The sequence below is a fragment of the Macaca nemestrina genome, chromosome 10 (assembly GCF_043159975.1).
Source record: "Macaca nemestrina isolate mMacNem1 chromosome 10, mMacNem.hap1, whole genome shotgun sequence".
In the NCBI taxonomy this organism is placed as follows: domain Eukaryota; kingdom Metazoa; phylum Chordata; class Mammalia; order Primates; family Cercopithecidae; genus Macaca; species Macaca nemestrina.
The window spans coordinates 81199484-81215087 of NC_092134.1; the positions used below are offsets into that span (position 1 = coordinate 81199484).

Sequence of the window (15604 nt, forward strand, 5' to 3'; positions counted from 1 at the left end):
GCCACAGAACACCTGCCACACTGACATATAGAGGCCCCCATCAAGCCCTGACTTAACACAGATGTCCTTCCCCACTCCCACGGATCCAGAAACAAACCCAACCCTCCGTTAAGGTCCTAGGCACAGACCTGTTACGGGGGATCTAGACTCTAGGACCCTCCTCCCGTGCACACACACACCTCCTCCCCCAGCCACCACCCCCACAGAATTCGAGATGCAAAGGACCTCTCCAGGGCCCCAGGGCCTGGCTGTCCATGAGCCTGGCAGACCCAGCACCAGGAAGGGCTGAGGACGGCTGGCATGAAAGTTGGCTGGGTCACCCGAAACTGGGGCCTGGGGCAGCTGAACGTCTGTGACCTCCTCACAAAAAGAATGTGTTCTGGCAGCTCTGGACATGGGGGGAGGGAGGCAAACAGCCTTTCTACCCCCTTAGCAGGACAGCACTCCAAGGCCCAAATGCTGGCAGAGCCTGCATTTCCCCATGGCTCTTCTGAGTTCCTCAGGAGAATCTTTGGATCAGCCCCAGCCCTGGAGGCCAAGGCTCGCACTAGGTAAGCATCCTGCTCCTTAGAGCAGCACCCCATCCCACCATGTGCCTTCTCAGTCTCCTGCACAAAAGGCTTCCTAGTCAGCAGGGAAACCCTGCCTTCTCTAGTCCTGTCTTTCCCCCTGCCCAGCCTCATGAAGCCAGGATACCAGGCACGTGGATCACTCAGGCCTCAGAATGAGGGTGCTTTATTGGAAGCTATTCTGACATCACTTTCCAGACTGTCTCATGGTCTTGGGACCAGGCATGGGAGGCAGGGATGGGAATCTTCTTGTGACTGTGGGTGGTGGCTGGAGGAATGGAGTGGTGGGAGGCAGCTCAGTTGCGGGCACTCCTGCGACTGGTGGATGTGGTCCGGATTGAGTAAGCCTTCAGGGGCCCAGGACCCGCACTGCTGGAGAAGCTCAGGGCATTGCTGCCCATGGTTCCCCCGAGGGTCAGCCCAATGCCACCACCATTGCTACTGCCACCAGTGGAATTCACCACAGCTGGGAGAGAAAAGAGGAGGGCTCTCTTCAGTGTGAGGCTCCCTACCAGGGACCCCATCCCTTCACTGCACCCCACCCTCCTGTCCCAGCTGCCCCTCTCCCTCACCCCTGCCCCACCCCCATGGGCCAGCCCAGAAGGAGCGTCTAACAGGGGTAGGGCTGCTCCCCAAGTGCTCCCGGCCCCACCCTGCCCTCTTGTACTGCTTCCCAGGCCATTGAGCCGGGCGGTATGTGCTCCAGGGGACCTGCCAGACCCTGCAGAAAGGAATGAGGTTCCTGGCCCCTCCAGCAGGGCCCTGGGCCAGTCTGCCATTCTCTAGACCCAGCCCCGTCTGAACAGCACAAGGGATGCTTCCCACGGGCTGCAGCCAAGGACTTACAGATATTCACGGCTCCCACTCCATCTCCGGCCAACCTGGGGGCAGAGGACAGACAGTGAGGACAGCGCTTTCCTAGCGTGGGAGGGAAGCGCTCTCAGCTCCCTATCCTTCCAGGCCCTAAGCAGGATCATTGATTTTTCCTTCTTGCCCCACACTTCCAGCCCGCCTTCAGCCTTGTAAAAGGAGCGAGGAGGCATGCAGGAAGGGAGTGTTCACCTTGGCCCTTCTGTCCACTGGCCACATGATCCCAGGCAATGTCTCAGGGCCTCCATTTCCCACCTATGCCTTGGGCCCAACTACAGGACCAAATTCGTGGGCTTGTTTGTGAGGGTTAAATCACACAATCTGTCTAAAGCCCTGAGCACCTGGGATTCGGTGAATGGTAGCTGTGTGTATTATTTATGTAGATGGTTGCCTTTCCTCACCATATCATAAAATCCTAAAGGTGTCTGTGGCCTATTGATACTTTTATCCCCAGTATGAGGCCTGGAGAAGTCATTGCTTAATATATGTCAACATAATTAGTGAATCATTGACTGACTGAATGGGGCTCCAGCCAGGACTAAGGAAGGAGCAGGGAGTGGGGGTGGCTTTAAGCAGCCATTGGGGCTGAAACAGGTCTTGCAGTAGAAATTAAAAATCCATTCGAGACAGCTGTCTATGTTTGTTTTGTGACTCACAGCCCCATTGTCACCAAACCCTTGGCCTTGGGGATCAGTTTGCTCCGTGGAGGCAGGGAGGACCTCACTTTAGTAGAGGGAATAAAGGGAGCCTCGCTGGCCTCTGTGGCCCCAAGCCCAGGAAGCAGGCAGAGCAAAGCCTGAGGGAAAGACACAGGTTTGCTGAAAGCTTCCAGGGGGCTTGGTTAAAAGGCCCCTGCTTGTGCTGGGAGTTGCTGGCACTTGTGGGTGGGGAGAGGGAGCCGGGTTGCAGTCAGGCAGCAACTCTAAGAATTTCTGGTACAATGCCTAAAGAACTCAGACGGAAGAGGCCTGAATGTCCAAGGCCCCAGTGACCTGTGCGACTTTTCTCATTCTAAATAAGTGGGTGTTTTTTGGGTAACTTTGTATTCTTAAAGTAGGCCTCCCAGTTTGAATGAGTTTCTGGACCACAACTCTGATAAGTTAAGGGATAAAAGCAAGGTATCTACCTCCATGTCCCCCCAGGGATGGGGGAACCGCATCCTCTCAGAGTACCTGAATCGAAGCCTGGTTATAGCAGCTCAGACTGAGATTAAGCTTTCGGGAGAGGATGTCTCTGCATGCCGTGTGACCTTGGGCACACTACTGACCCATCTCTGAGCTTCAGTCCCCTTTTCTTCCCATGGGAGGAAGCCAGATCAGGTACCACTCTAAGAGTCCCCCACCTCTGACTTCTATGACGACAGAAGCCCCAGGGTATGGGTTCTAAAGAATGTGGGGCCTGTGCCCCATGAGAGGGGTGGAAGCAGAGAGAGGCATCTCGGCTGGAGCTCCCTGTGCCCAGATCAGCTTCTGTGTTCCCAGAGGCCTTTGGTGTTCAATTCTTCTTCCCACAAAGAGGACTGGGTGCTAACCCAGGGAGAAGGCGGGTCAGTGGCAGGGGCAAAGCCCCTTCCTCCTCCTCTCCGCCCCCTACTCATACCCTGCAGCCCTGTGTCTCCTCTCCGCCTCCCAGTGCCCAGGCCCTCGGCCCCAGCACCCCGGCCCTTGACCCGAGCACCCCTTCACTCCCCAGTCCCTTCCCTGCTGCTCCATTCATCCTCCATCATGTCTCTCTCTGGCCCCTCAGGAATAATACTCAGAAAAGAAAAAGTTCTTGTATACACTCAGCATTTTACAAATGCAAGTTACTTGTCTCTGGGGGTTTCCTTTGTGGATGTTTTCTCTCCTCCACCCTCTGCACCTCCCTGAGGGCAGAAACATGTCCTACATATTCTCTATCGCCATGGAGTCTTACAACAAGCCAAGAATGAAGAGGTTGAGTTCTAACCCAACAATACATACATGAAGGCCCAGCTGCATGGACAGAGGTGTCATGTGGTTCATGAAGAATGTGCTCTCAGACTCACCCATTGCAGCCTCCTCTCTTACTACAAGTGAGTCTGCAAATATCTCTGGGGACAAACGAAATTATCCCTCTCCACCACAGTCAGTTAACACCACATGATGTAGCACTTAGTTCTGTAGTGAGAAGCAGCTTGGCATCCTGGAAGATCCTTGGAGCAGGAATCAGCACACCCTGACTGCACACTGGCCCTGTTCCCTCAATTAATGAAACTCAACCACAGTTTTCCCCTCTGGAGACTAAGGAATCAATCATCTCTGACCTGACTACCTGAATGTGTGCTGAGGATCAAATATGATAACCCTAAGAAGCCACACACACAAAGGGACTGTTATCATTTCAACCTGCCCACTGAGCTTCACACTCCATGGTCTTTCCTTCCAGAAGCTCATCTCATTGAAGGCAAAGAGGCAAGCGTCAGCTCTGTGTCCCCTGCATCCCCACACCCAGTGCCCTGCAGAGGAGGGGCACACAGGAAATGCTTGTAAATGGATGAATGTCAAGCCCCAGACCCCACGGAGCCCTAGAAGGATCCCCTTTCCAGCTTCCTTGTCCTCACCGGCTCTCCTCGCCCTCCAGCAGCTTGCGGTAGGTGGCGATCTCGATGTCCAGGGCCAGCTTCACGCTCATGAGTTCCTGGTACTCACGCAGCTGCCGCACCATATCCTGCTTGGTCCGCTGCAGGGCAGCTTCCAGCTCCTCCTGCTTGGCACGAGCATCCTTGAGTGCCAGCTCCCCACGCTCCTCAGCCTCGGCAATGGCGGCCTCCAACTTGGCACGCTGTGGGCAGCAGTGCAGCTGTAAGCCGGGGCTCACCAGTCTGCCTTCCTGCCTACCCATCCTGCAGTGAGCACCCGGGCAACTTGCTTAAGGTGGCTTCATTGGCACCACCTACTCCCCCAAGTACCAGAGAATCCCAAGGGTTAAACACATAGGTTTGGATATCCAATGCCTATGTTCCAGTTCTGGCTCTGCCACTTACTAGCTATGTGACCATGGATGAACCGACCCTGCTAAGCCAAAGTCCCCTCTTTTCTGAAAGTACAATAATCACAGTGTATGCCTCATCAGGAGATTTTGAGGATGAAATGAAATAGTATACAACATGTCCTTGGCACAATGTCTAGCACACAGCAAGTTCTTAATAAATGCTATTGTGATCATTTTTAATGAATGCTATTATGATTTTCAAACCCCCAGTCCCCCAGCCCCAGCCCCCAGCTGCAGGAGCTCTAAGACCATGGGATCTTAATTGAGTCCCCAGATGTCAGGCAGCTAAGAAAGACCAGAAACCACCTATAAAATAGGAACCAGTTGAAAGCAGGCCCAAAACAGGAGGGCCTGGAGCAGACAGACCCTCCTAGATGCCCCCAGATGCCATGAGATGCATGACTCACAGTCCCCGGGTTTGGTGAGGGATGCTCTGGTTCTAGACCTGTGCCTGCCTGGAGCAGCTGCCACTTCCTCCCTGGCCTTAGAATACCCTCTGCTTTGGGCTCAGCCCCCATGGCCAGGAGCCTGAATAGTCCCAGGCCTCATTTTGTTTAGCTCAGAGAGCCACCATCCCTGTCCCCTGGGCAAGGACTTCTCTCCCTTCTCACCGGCCATTCTCTGTCCTCAGATTCTCTTCCCTCAGCAGAGGCAGCCTGCCTCTCTGCCAGAGACTGCATTCCCCAGGAGGCCCTCTGACGCTCTGCCCCTCAGCCGTGGCTCAGTGCCCTGCCTTGTCACACTGGTGCCCCCAGAGTTAAGGCCATCCCCACTGCCTCTGGAGACCCCTTGTAGCTCCCCCTGATGCTCCTCAGTGGTGGTAGACACCTGGCCCTAGGCCTGGATCTGCCCTGTTGTGTGAGAGGAGAACCGGATGTGGTGGAGGCTGCAGTGTTTGGGAAACCACCATTTGTTATTCTGTGCTTCCCCTCCTGGCCTGGAAGCTGGCCCACTTCATGGGGTGACTAGTGGCCCTGCCTCTGTGCCACAAGGCAGCCTCCGCCCTCCTGTAAACAGGCCCGCAGGGCTCCAAGGGGAGGACATTTCTGGGTAAATCACTCCCATATTCCCCGGACCCACAGCTCATCTGGAAATCAGCTTTCCAAAGCTTCCACATGTGTCGCCTTCCCCCTCTCTCCACTGCAGACACCTGCACAGGCTGAGCTGCCCTGGCCACACCCTACTCAGCCAGGGCTGGGGCCCTTCCCCCATCAACACCTCCAACTCCAGCTTCCAGCAAAGCTCATCCTCCCAGGCAGTCTCTCATCTGAGACCCGTGCCCCTGCCATGTGCCAGGTGCCGGAAGAGAGGAGCAGTGAACCAGACAGACAGGCTGCCGATAGAGGGGCTGGGTGTTTCAGGCTGCTGTCTCTGAAAAGGGGTCTTTTCCTAAACCCCAGGGAGGAGAAAGGAACAGCCATGGACAGAGCTGGGAGAACCACATTCCAGGGGGAGGCAACGCCAAGTGCAAAGGCCCTGAAGCATGACCATGCTTGGTAAATGCAAGACACAGGAAGTAGGTTAGCATGGCCAGAGCAGAGTGAGGGGAGTCATGGAAAGTGAGGTTTAGGTGGGAAAGGGCCATGTGAGCCATTATAACGTTTCCGCTGGCCTCTGTCCCTGCAATGAACGATGAGCTCCCAGGGACAGCACCCTGCACCAGAACCAGGTGCAATCAGAGTGCTCAGTATCAATGTGGAACCAGTGGTGGCTTTCCTCTGGCCAGTCAGCCTGAGTCTCCCTCCACATGCTCTGTGCACATCCAGGACCCTTCTCCCATCAGCCCATGCCAGGACCTGGCCAAGAACATTCTGTCCTGGAGATCTCACAAGGGGGTCTGAAACAGTGGCACCAACTTTGGCCGGGAGAGGGGAAACCTCCTGCTCCGCATCCTGAGTGTGGCCTCAGCTGGCCACCCCTGCATGCCCCAAGGAGCAGGGGGAGCCAGGAGGGCTTGTCCCACCTGGTTCTTGATGTTGTCGATCTCAGCCTGCAGCCTCTGGATGGCCCGGTTCATCTCTGAAATCTCGTTCCGGGTATTCCGGAGGTCGTCCCCATGCTTCCCAGCTTGAGCCTGGAGGGTCTCAAACTGGAAGGGCCATACAGAGAGTTATGGTAGGGAGGTGGGCAGAGAGTACAGGTAACTCATCCCTCTCCCCACCCAAGGAAGGCCCCTGCCAACTTATATTTTCAGGGAAGGACCGTCTGACTCCCATCAACCTTTGCCTGATGCCAGGAGACCAGACAGCAGCGTGAGGAAGGGATTCATTCTCCTCCCAGCCAGCCAGGGAGGACAGACAAGGCTCCGCAGGCCCATCCCCACGGACCCCAGGGCTCCTCCACTCCCACCATGCCGTTCTGCTGGAGAATCACTGAGAGTTTGAGATTCTCACCTGTTCAACACCCAGAACACCCATTTCATAGGTGAGGAGAGTGAGTCTCGGAGAAGAGAAAGCACCACCCGGGGATCACACAGCCTATCAGTGGTGGAATGAGAGCCTGAACCCAGGTCTCCTTGTTGGCATACTTGTGTTCTCGCCCATGCACCATGAATGACTCCCTATCTCTGCAGGGGCAGACCTCTCAATCCTTGCCCCAGGATCCCTTCTTCAGGAACACTGGTTCACCCCAGCACCCACTCCTGCTACCTCAGCCCCTGCACCATCAACTGTCCTGCCACCATGGAGTAGATGCGATGATTAAGCCTCCCAGGTCTAGAGCCCTCGTATTCAGGATCTAGTCCCTGCTCTTCCATCTCCTAGCTGCATGCAGTTGCAAATTACTAAACTTCTCTGTGCCTCAATTTCCTCATCTTTAAATGGGGGTAACAGGCCGGGTGCGGTGGCTCACGCATGTAATCCCAGCACTTTGGGAGGCCGAGGCAGGTGAATCACCTGAGGTCAGGAGTTTGAGACCAGCCTGGCCAACATGGTGAAACCTCCTCTCTACTGAAAATACAAAAAAAATTACCCAGGCATGATGGCACACACCTGTGTAATCCCAGCTACTCAGGAGGCTGAGGCACGAGGATCACTTGAACCAGGGAGGCAGAGGCTGCAGTGACCCAAGATCACACCACTGCACTCCAGCCTGGATGACACAGCAAGACTCCATCTCAAAAAATAAAAATAAAATACATAAAATAAAGTAAAACAAAATGGGGGTAATAATGATGCCTATCTAATAGGGCTGTTCTGTGGATTACATGAGTCTATAGCGGCAAAACATTTGAAAATTGCCTAGTACTGTGTAAATACTTACCATATTTTAGCTATTATAATGATTAATCCATATCTGTTTCCTCTGCCCTGTCCTCCCATCTTGGGATTTCCTCCAGGGCAGAGCACCACAGATTTAAACCACTGGTGCCTGCCAGAACAGTGGGACCCAGGCCCTGAAGACTTGAGACAAGTTGAGGAGTAAGGGAAGCTGCCACCAAGGACCCTGGCAGGAGTAAGTATGCCCCCGGTGGCCTCACACCTTGGTCTGGTACCAGGCCTCAGCCTCAGCCCGGCTGCATTTGGCCATCTCCTCATACTGCGCCTTGACCTCAGCAATGATGCTGTCCAGGTCCAGAGAGCGACTGTTGTCCATGGACAGCACCACAGATGTGTCGGAGATCTGGGACTGCAGCTCTGTCAACTCCTGTAGGGACCAGACAGGACATCAGGACTTAGGGCAGGATCCTATGCCCACGCCCACCCTGGGATTCCCCACTCACAAACGAAAGAAAAGAGAGAATAGCCTGGAGTGGGCTGAGTCACCAGGCAGCAAGGGGGCCCAGACCCAGCACACATTAAGTTATTTCATTCTGCCCACCCTTGGCTCCCTGAGAGCCCATTAGCAGTGTCTCAAACGAGAATCTGGCAGGGTTAAAGGGGATAAGGAAAGGCACAGTGTCGTGTGCTGTGCTGACTTCTCACTGTGAGGTTCTGTAGGCACACGAGCTCTATTGTGAGGGAGGCCATGGGGAATGGATGAAATTATCATATTCTACCCTGCTACAGGATACTCTGCAGTCTGTACACTGATACACACACACACACACACACACACACACACAGAGACACAGGTGTGTTTACACATAAATAAACTAAACTTTCACCATGGTACATGTGTGTTTACATATAAATAAACCATGTGATAGACACAAGAAGACCTGAGATTAGAAATGCCTGAAGCAAGCCTCAAAGAAACTTCCCCTGAAATTAACAAATGTATGGACATTTGCTCTGAGGGGCTGATGGAGACTGGACGTTCAGGCAAAGACTAGACTGAAGAACTGGTCTGTAATTAACCTCCCAAGCTAATTATGCCCAGGCTAGCCTCTGCCAGGTGCCCTACCTTCTGCCTAAAGCCAGAGACTCACACTGATAAGAGTGGAGAGGTTTTTAAATCCCCTTGAAGAAAAACAGCTGGAAAGTTCGGAGGACAAGGATGAGAGGGAGAGAATGAGAAGGGAAGGGAGGATATTAGAGTGGTGAGTTGGCAGGCAGCTACCACCCAGCCCCTCTGGGAGTAAACGCTCAGGCACTCCAGTCTCTCCTGACTTGGGCTCCCCTGCTGGCCCCACCTAGCCCACCTTTGAACCCTATCACAGCCTGGAGTCCCCTGACCTCCTCCTGGTTCCTTTCAGTCCCACCCAATCCCCCTTCCTTGGAAATGCTGCAATCATCCCATGTCTCTCCAAGGTCAATCCTGATTGACTCACCCCCACCTCCTCCCGAACCCTTAGCCCATCCTGAATTCCTGAGTCCAGAAAGGATAAAGGGCAGGATAAATTCTCCCAACCCCTGATGAAGGAAATAATGTATATAATGGTCCATTTCCAAGACAAAGTGCCTTAAATTGACTTAGGTCAGCAAACTACAGAAGAAATAGGATATACTAGCCCTCTACTTGAATAGCCAATGCCTGCTTGTTAGCCCCTCAGCTTCTCTTGCCCTCACCTGAACCAAAGAAGTTTAGTCTAAGATGAAGGTTTACTAGCCTGCAAAATGACTCACTTTGTCTGTTCTTATCAGCCTGCCCAGCTACTTAGGTCATAAGTCAAATACTTAAAGAGCCCTTGAGCTGACTAGGATTGCAATGCATTGTGGGCTGCAACAAAATGCAGCAAGTCAACCCTAAAAAAAAACACCTAAAGCCCCAACCCAACAACCAATAGGCGACGTCCAGGAAGATTCTAACCCCATAGTACTCAGCCTGTGAGGAACTGAGGGAGGGACCTGTGCACTAGGGTATAAATTGCTTGTTGTGGCTGTGCTGGGCGTACCTGCCCATCAGACACCCATCTTGCAAGACTGTCATTAAAAGTCTCACTTTCGCTGTTCTCCAGGTCTGAGTCCATTCTTTGGGTTTGGACGGTTGAGTTTGTTTCTCACACTGACACATACCTGGACTGGCCCAGAGGCAGGGGGCTGGACCAAATGTCTCTCTGGTTAGAATGGGTAGGATAAGACATGTCACCCAGCCCCGTGGTCCTCACCATCTCATTGAGGGTCCTGAGGAAGTTGATCTCATCATTCAGGGCATCCACCTTGGCCTCCAGCTCCACCTTGCTCATGTAGGCAGCATCCACATCCTGGGGGTTGGGGCAAGATGGGGCAGAGGGAGACCATGTCCTCAGTACGGGGAACATTTAGTAGGGGTGGGAGTAGTCCTGCCCTACCCAACCCACAGGCCAAACACTACCACCCTACCCAGAAACAGAGTTTCTCCAGCTGCCTGACACGGTCACAGCAGGAAGCTTGCCCTGCTGCCCCTCCAGACTGCATGGCGGGCATCAGCACAGATATCCCAGAGCAGCTGAAGCCCCAAGCTAGCACTTGACCAGTTCCTAAAGACCTAGATGGTTTCAACACTCCCCTAACTCCACCTACTAACCGTGTAACCTGGAAAAAATCACTTCAACTCTGGGAATTCAACTTTTCATCAGTCAGTAGCAGAACACAAAGTCATTCAGATTCCCAGCCCCTCTCCCAGAGATGGAAAATCTCCAGGCTATGTGTTTAATTTCCAGCATGGTAACTATGATGCAGGTGGGCCTCAAATAACACCCCAGGTGAAGATGGTGTCTGGGCCTCTTCCAGCTGCACTTTCCCGAGGTTAAACTCCTATGGACAGGCCTCACTTTTACTCATCCCTGAATCTCCAAGGGCCCAGCTCCCAGGGGCAAGTTGCACTTCTGTGGTTTGGCCTGGAACACCAAGTGCTCAGTGTTTTGAAGAGAATCTTAAAGGGCATATAGACAAAACCCCTAAGATACTTCTAAGGCCTTCCAACATTGCACATCTTCAGGAACAGAGAGCTCATGCTGGCTCGAGGCAGCTCATTGCATTCATTTAGCAAACATTTCAGGCCAGCCAAGCACCACCTTTGTGATGAAAATGTTCTGGCTTGAATAAAGCACTTCCTTATTCAGCATTGAAATCTCCCTCTATAACCTCCATCGTTTGCTCTTAGTTCTAACCCCTAGAGGCCTAGAAATGAGTCACCACACACACACACACACACACACACACATGCACCCACAGGACAGACTGCGCAGACTTCCTCTTGGACAGCTCAGGCAGGTCTTGGCCAGAGGTCCCCATGGGCTGCTCAGGTGAGAGGACCCTGTGGTCCTTTGTCCCACATGTTTTCAGAAAACCTGCCTCCAGCCTGTCTTCCCCACTCACCTTCTTCAGCACCACAAACTCATTCTCAGCAGCTGCGCGGCGGTTAATTTCATCTTCATACCTGCAGTAGAGGAGGGCCTGGTGTTGGTGCAGCTTTGCCTCCACGCTCCCCCAGCCATATGCAGCTGTGAAATCTGCCCTGCCTCCCTTCCCCTACTCTTTAAAGACACACCTGAAAAAACAGGTGTCAGCTACAAAACCAAATTTCCCTGACTTCCATGTGGCCATTCCTAGGGCTTTGAGTCTTGGCATTGGGGATTGTTGGTGGGGCGCATAGGAAACATGTGAGTGACAGCACAGAAGCTGCATGTCCTGGGAGAAAGAAAGCAAATAATAATAGTCATATGCATGGACTATGTTCTATGGGTTGTACACATATTATGTGCTTCCTGTGCATGAGCTCATTTCATCCTCACAGCAAACCTATAGCGATGGTACTCTGGTTATCAGAGAAGGGAACAGAGACACAGAGAGGCAGCGTAATCTGCCCAGGTCACTAAGCTGCTAAGTGGCACAGCCCAGACTTGAACCTGGCAGCTGACTCCAGCCATGCCCTAATCACTACCTAATCCCACCCCTCAGGGGCAAAGAAGGAGTCTGAAGGGGAGGAACGTTGTAGAATCAGGATGAGGGATACACAAAGTCATGAAAGAATCAGGTCCCGCCTAGATGATCCAGTCCCCATCCTTCCTCCCACAGCTCCTGTCACTCTTCCTCCCAAGGAGCCACTCCTGGCCCTTAGGAGGACCTGAGCAAACAAGGCACAGAGGAAGAGACCACACTGGCCTAATCTAATGTTTATGTTGAGACTCAAAAGAGGGTGCTGGAAACAAGAGTTCCAAGAGCTGCTGGGAGCAGTAGGGGCAACCTGGGGTGGAGAGCAGGACATCCAGGTAGGCCAAGCCCCTTCAGGAGCCCAGACTCAGGGTGGGAGGTGCCCATACTCTCAAAGTTGCACTCCCTCAAGTCCTATAGAAGCTGTAGAAATACCTGCAAGGCTTCCTGTCCACCCCTGCCTCAGCGGTGCACAGCCAGGTCCAGAGGGTGCACAGATCAGAACTCCCTGAGTGGCTGCACACAGGGACCCTCCCTGTACCCCTTCCCTGGACCCCCTTCCAGTTCCTGTTTCAGTCCCAGCCTGGATCTCAGGCTGGCTCCACAGGAAGGTGCTCTGAGGGTTTGGGGTGGGGAGAGTATTGTGGGGGGCAGCAGGTGTGCACACATGCATACACACACGTGTTAGTCCTGACAACACGGGCTGAATGGTGGCCCCAGGCCTTCCCTACTCTGCACCTGTCTGGTTCCACCTGCTATGGGACTAATCCTGTTGACTTTTGCCCTAGGGAAGTGGGGATGTGGGGGGGCACTCCACAAAGACCTTGTTTGCTCTCCTCCAGTCACAGCCAATGTACCTGCTCCTGCTTAGTCACACAGCCACAGGCAGGGGACAGAACTCACTCACTGCCCCGCTGCCCCTCAGGTGTGCCAGGGTGGGGCCGGCCTGAGCTTCAGGCTTTTGTTTCTATTCAATGAGAAAAGAGCACAGCTAGCACCTCAAAGGCCTGTCCTCAAAAGCCCCAGTCCCAGCCTTCCGGGGCCTCCTTCTGGCTCCTACCATGACCAGACCCACCCTCAGCCTCTGCAGCCCTCCCATGGCTCACGATAACCATTTTCCCTCCCTGCTTCTTTCCTTCCCAAGTTGGCTCCGTATCCCCTCCTAGGAGTCAGGGACCTAAAATTCAAGTCCCAGCTCTCCCAGTGACCTTTGCTGTGTGAGCTCAACCAAGTCCCAAAATTTCTCTGGTCTCTAATTCCTCACCTGAACAAAAGAGAGTTGTTCTAGAATAATCTGTGAAGGTCATGCCAGTTCTGAAGCACCCCTGTCAGAAGACACTTTCTGCCCTACTCTCTCTCGGGGCCGTGGTCAGGCACCCACAGGAGACACTGCAGGTCAGGGCTGGGCTGAGACATTTCACTGCGACTGAGTCAGGGGAAAAGACCAGAATGATTTGGAAACAGCCCCCAGGGACAAAGAGGAGAGAGGAAAAGTAGGAAATGCATTGGTCAAGACTGGCCCCTCAGGGAGTTATTGGACTGAGCAGTTGCATGCTGACTCCTGAAGCAGGGGGACTTGCACAGGGTCAGCTGATGAGGGTCACATTGGTCCAGGGCAGGGGTTTTCACACGCAGCACTGGGGGCATTACTTATTCTTGAAGTCCTCCACCACATCCTGCATGCTCCGCAGCTCCGCCTCCAGGCGGCCCCCATCCACCTGCAGCGCCTCGAGCTGCCCCCGAAGGCCAGCGATCTGGGCCTCAAAGACGTCTGGGAGGCGGCTGCTCTTGGCCGACTTCTGCTCCTGCAGCAGCGTCCACTTGGTCTCCAGCAGCTTGTTCTGCTGCTCCAGAAACCGCACCTAGAAAGGGCGAGAAGGAGGAAACTCAAGAGGAGCCGGAGTGTGTCACCTACAGCGGGACTGAGGAGCATTGTCTCTAGCCACTTAGCAGAGCCATGCTCTCCCTCGCTGTTTCCCTGCCTGGGGCCTCCAGCCCTCTCCCTTTGGACTCCAAATCAAGTGTCCTACAGAGTGATCCAGGAAGCAGGTCTGCCTGGTGCACGGATGTGCCCCGTGGTTGACTCTCGACGAACGTGCTCTAGGGCCTCGCCTCCACTTCACTCCCCATCGCATTACAGGTGGTGTTCTCCACCTCCCTCTCTGAAGGGCCACCTCTTCCTGTCAATGGATCATGAGGATGACCAGGCCCAGCCCTCCCTTCGGTCTGGGACCTCTTCTCTTCCTTCCTCAGCATCCTTTATCTCCTTCCCCTTTCTCCAGCAAGGCCTCAGGACAGTCAATCCATTGGTAAAATGACCCCAGCCTGGAGTCCACAAAGGCTCTTAAGGAGTAGCTGGTATGACTAGGGGTGGGAGGCAATAGAAGCCTCTGCAAATCCAGCATCTCAGGGCCCCAGGCCCTGTGGACCACAGAGAGTAAGACGGTGCGGCTCAACACGTGGGGGAACCTGGGCCTGGAGCAGCTTGGGGAGGCCCCCACAAAATCTAAAAAACAGGTCTGGGTGAATGGTGAAGGAAAGGAGGACATGAGGGATGGGGGTGGTGTGGGAGTAAACTTGGTGCAAGCCTGAGGAAGCCAGAACAGCCCAGCAGGGCCAGCCCTGAGTTCCTGGTTTTGGCCGCACTCCTCCCAAACCCACCAGTCAAGTCTGCCCCTCGACCCCTCCAGAGGCCCCTTGTGTGGCGGAGTCCAACAGCCAGGAAAAATATCTCCAAAATGGCCACTTTTCGAGGCCCCTCTCTGCCACTCCCTGCCCCCAACTGGGCCGTCTTCAAGGGCAGGTGTAACCTCTCCTCCTGCCACCTAAGGGAGGCTGGAGGACCAGGCAGGTGGGGGCGGGGCGAGGCGGGAGCCCTCCTCACTGTAGCCCTAAACTCCAGCATCCGCATCCGCATCAGCATCTGAACCAGACTGGGTCTCCCCCGCTGGGAAGGGCGTGCCACCCAACTCCATTCCTGACTCCACACGGTCCCCTCTCAGGGAAAGGGTCCCAGAGAGAGAACTTCTGGCCTAGGCCTCTGGAACTCCTAGCCCGAGGCAAAACTCGTCCAGGGGACCCACAGGCCCCCAGCGAGGGCAGCCCAGCAGCACTCAGGCCCGCACTCCCGGAGGAAAGGGAGGGGCAGCTGGGCAGTTTGCTGGAAGGGAGGGCTTGGAAACCGAGGGGATAAAATAGCCACGGGGTTCATGCGGAGGAGGAAGGACCCCCAGATCGTGTCCCCAACACTGGCGGAAAGAGAGAAGGGCGGCAGTGCTCCCAGCGCCTCGCCCGCGCGCAGGCAGGGCTAGTTGGGGCGGCTGCTGTGGTCTGGAGCGCGGCTCCAGGCGAGGCGAGGTCCAGTCCCGCTCACCTTGTCGATGAAGGAGGCAAACTTGTTGTTAAGGGTCTTGATCTGCTCGCGCTCCTCCTGGCGCACCCGCTGGAGGGAGGGGTCGGCGTCCAGCCGCAGCGGGGCCAGCAGGCTCTGGTTGATGGTGACCTCGCGGATGCCGGCGCCCACCGGGCCCCCATAGGCGGAGCGCACGGCCACGCGCGGCCGCGAGGCGCCCAAGCCGTAGAGGCTGCTGCTGCCAAGGCCGCCGGGGCGCGCGGAGCTCAGGCGCACCTGGGCGCCGCGGCCTGAAAAGGCGGCTGAGCGCGAGGTGAATACCGGGGAGCTGAAGTGAATGGACATGGTGGCTGGGCCGGGATGGATCTAGCGGCGGGCTAGGAGGAGCGCGCACTCGCTGACCTCGGGGACACTCTGCGCCTTTTATCCGCCGGCGCAGGCGGCTGGGCTTCCACAGGTAGGGGCGGGGCTGGCCGCGGGCCACCCTTCTCTGCTGCCAGGCCCCTCCTGGGGCCGCCCTCCGCCATCTGCCCGCCCGCTCCGCCGAAGCCCAGACTTTCAATCCA

The 15604-nt window shown here is 55.0% G+C and overlaps 1 protein-coding gene across 1 annotated transcript; it reads right to left on the bottom strand.

Moving 5' to 3' along the window:
• Window positions 1-708: 708 nt before the first annotated feature.
• LOC105474326 (keratin 7) lies at window positions 709-15446 on the bottom strand. The gene is made up of 9 exons (XM_011728900.3): window positions 15060-15446; window positions 13337-13548; window positions 11132-11192; window positions 9940-10035; window positions 7932-8096; window positions 6415-6540; window positions 4021-4241; window positions 1416-1450; window positions 709-1035 (listed from the first exon to the last, which is right to left on the bottom strand). Exons 1-9 carry the CDS (start codon window positions 15381-15383, stop codon window positions 866-868), a joined length of 1410 nt encoding a protein of 469 aa, XP_011727202.2. The 5' UTR covers window positions 15384-15446; the 3' UTR covers window positions 709-865.
• Window positions 15447-15604: the final 158 nt, after the last annotated feature.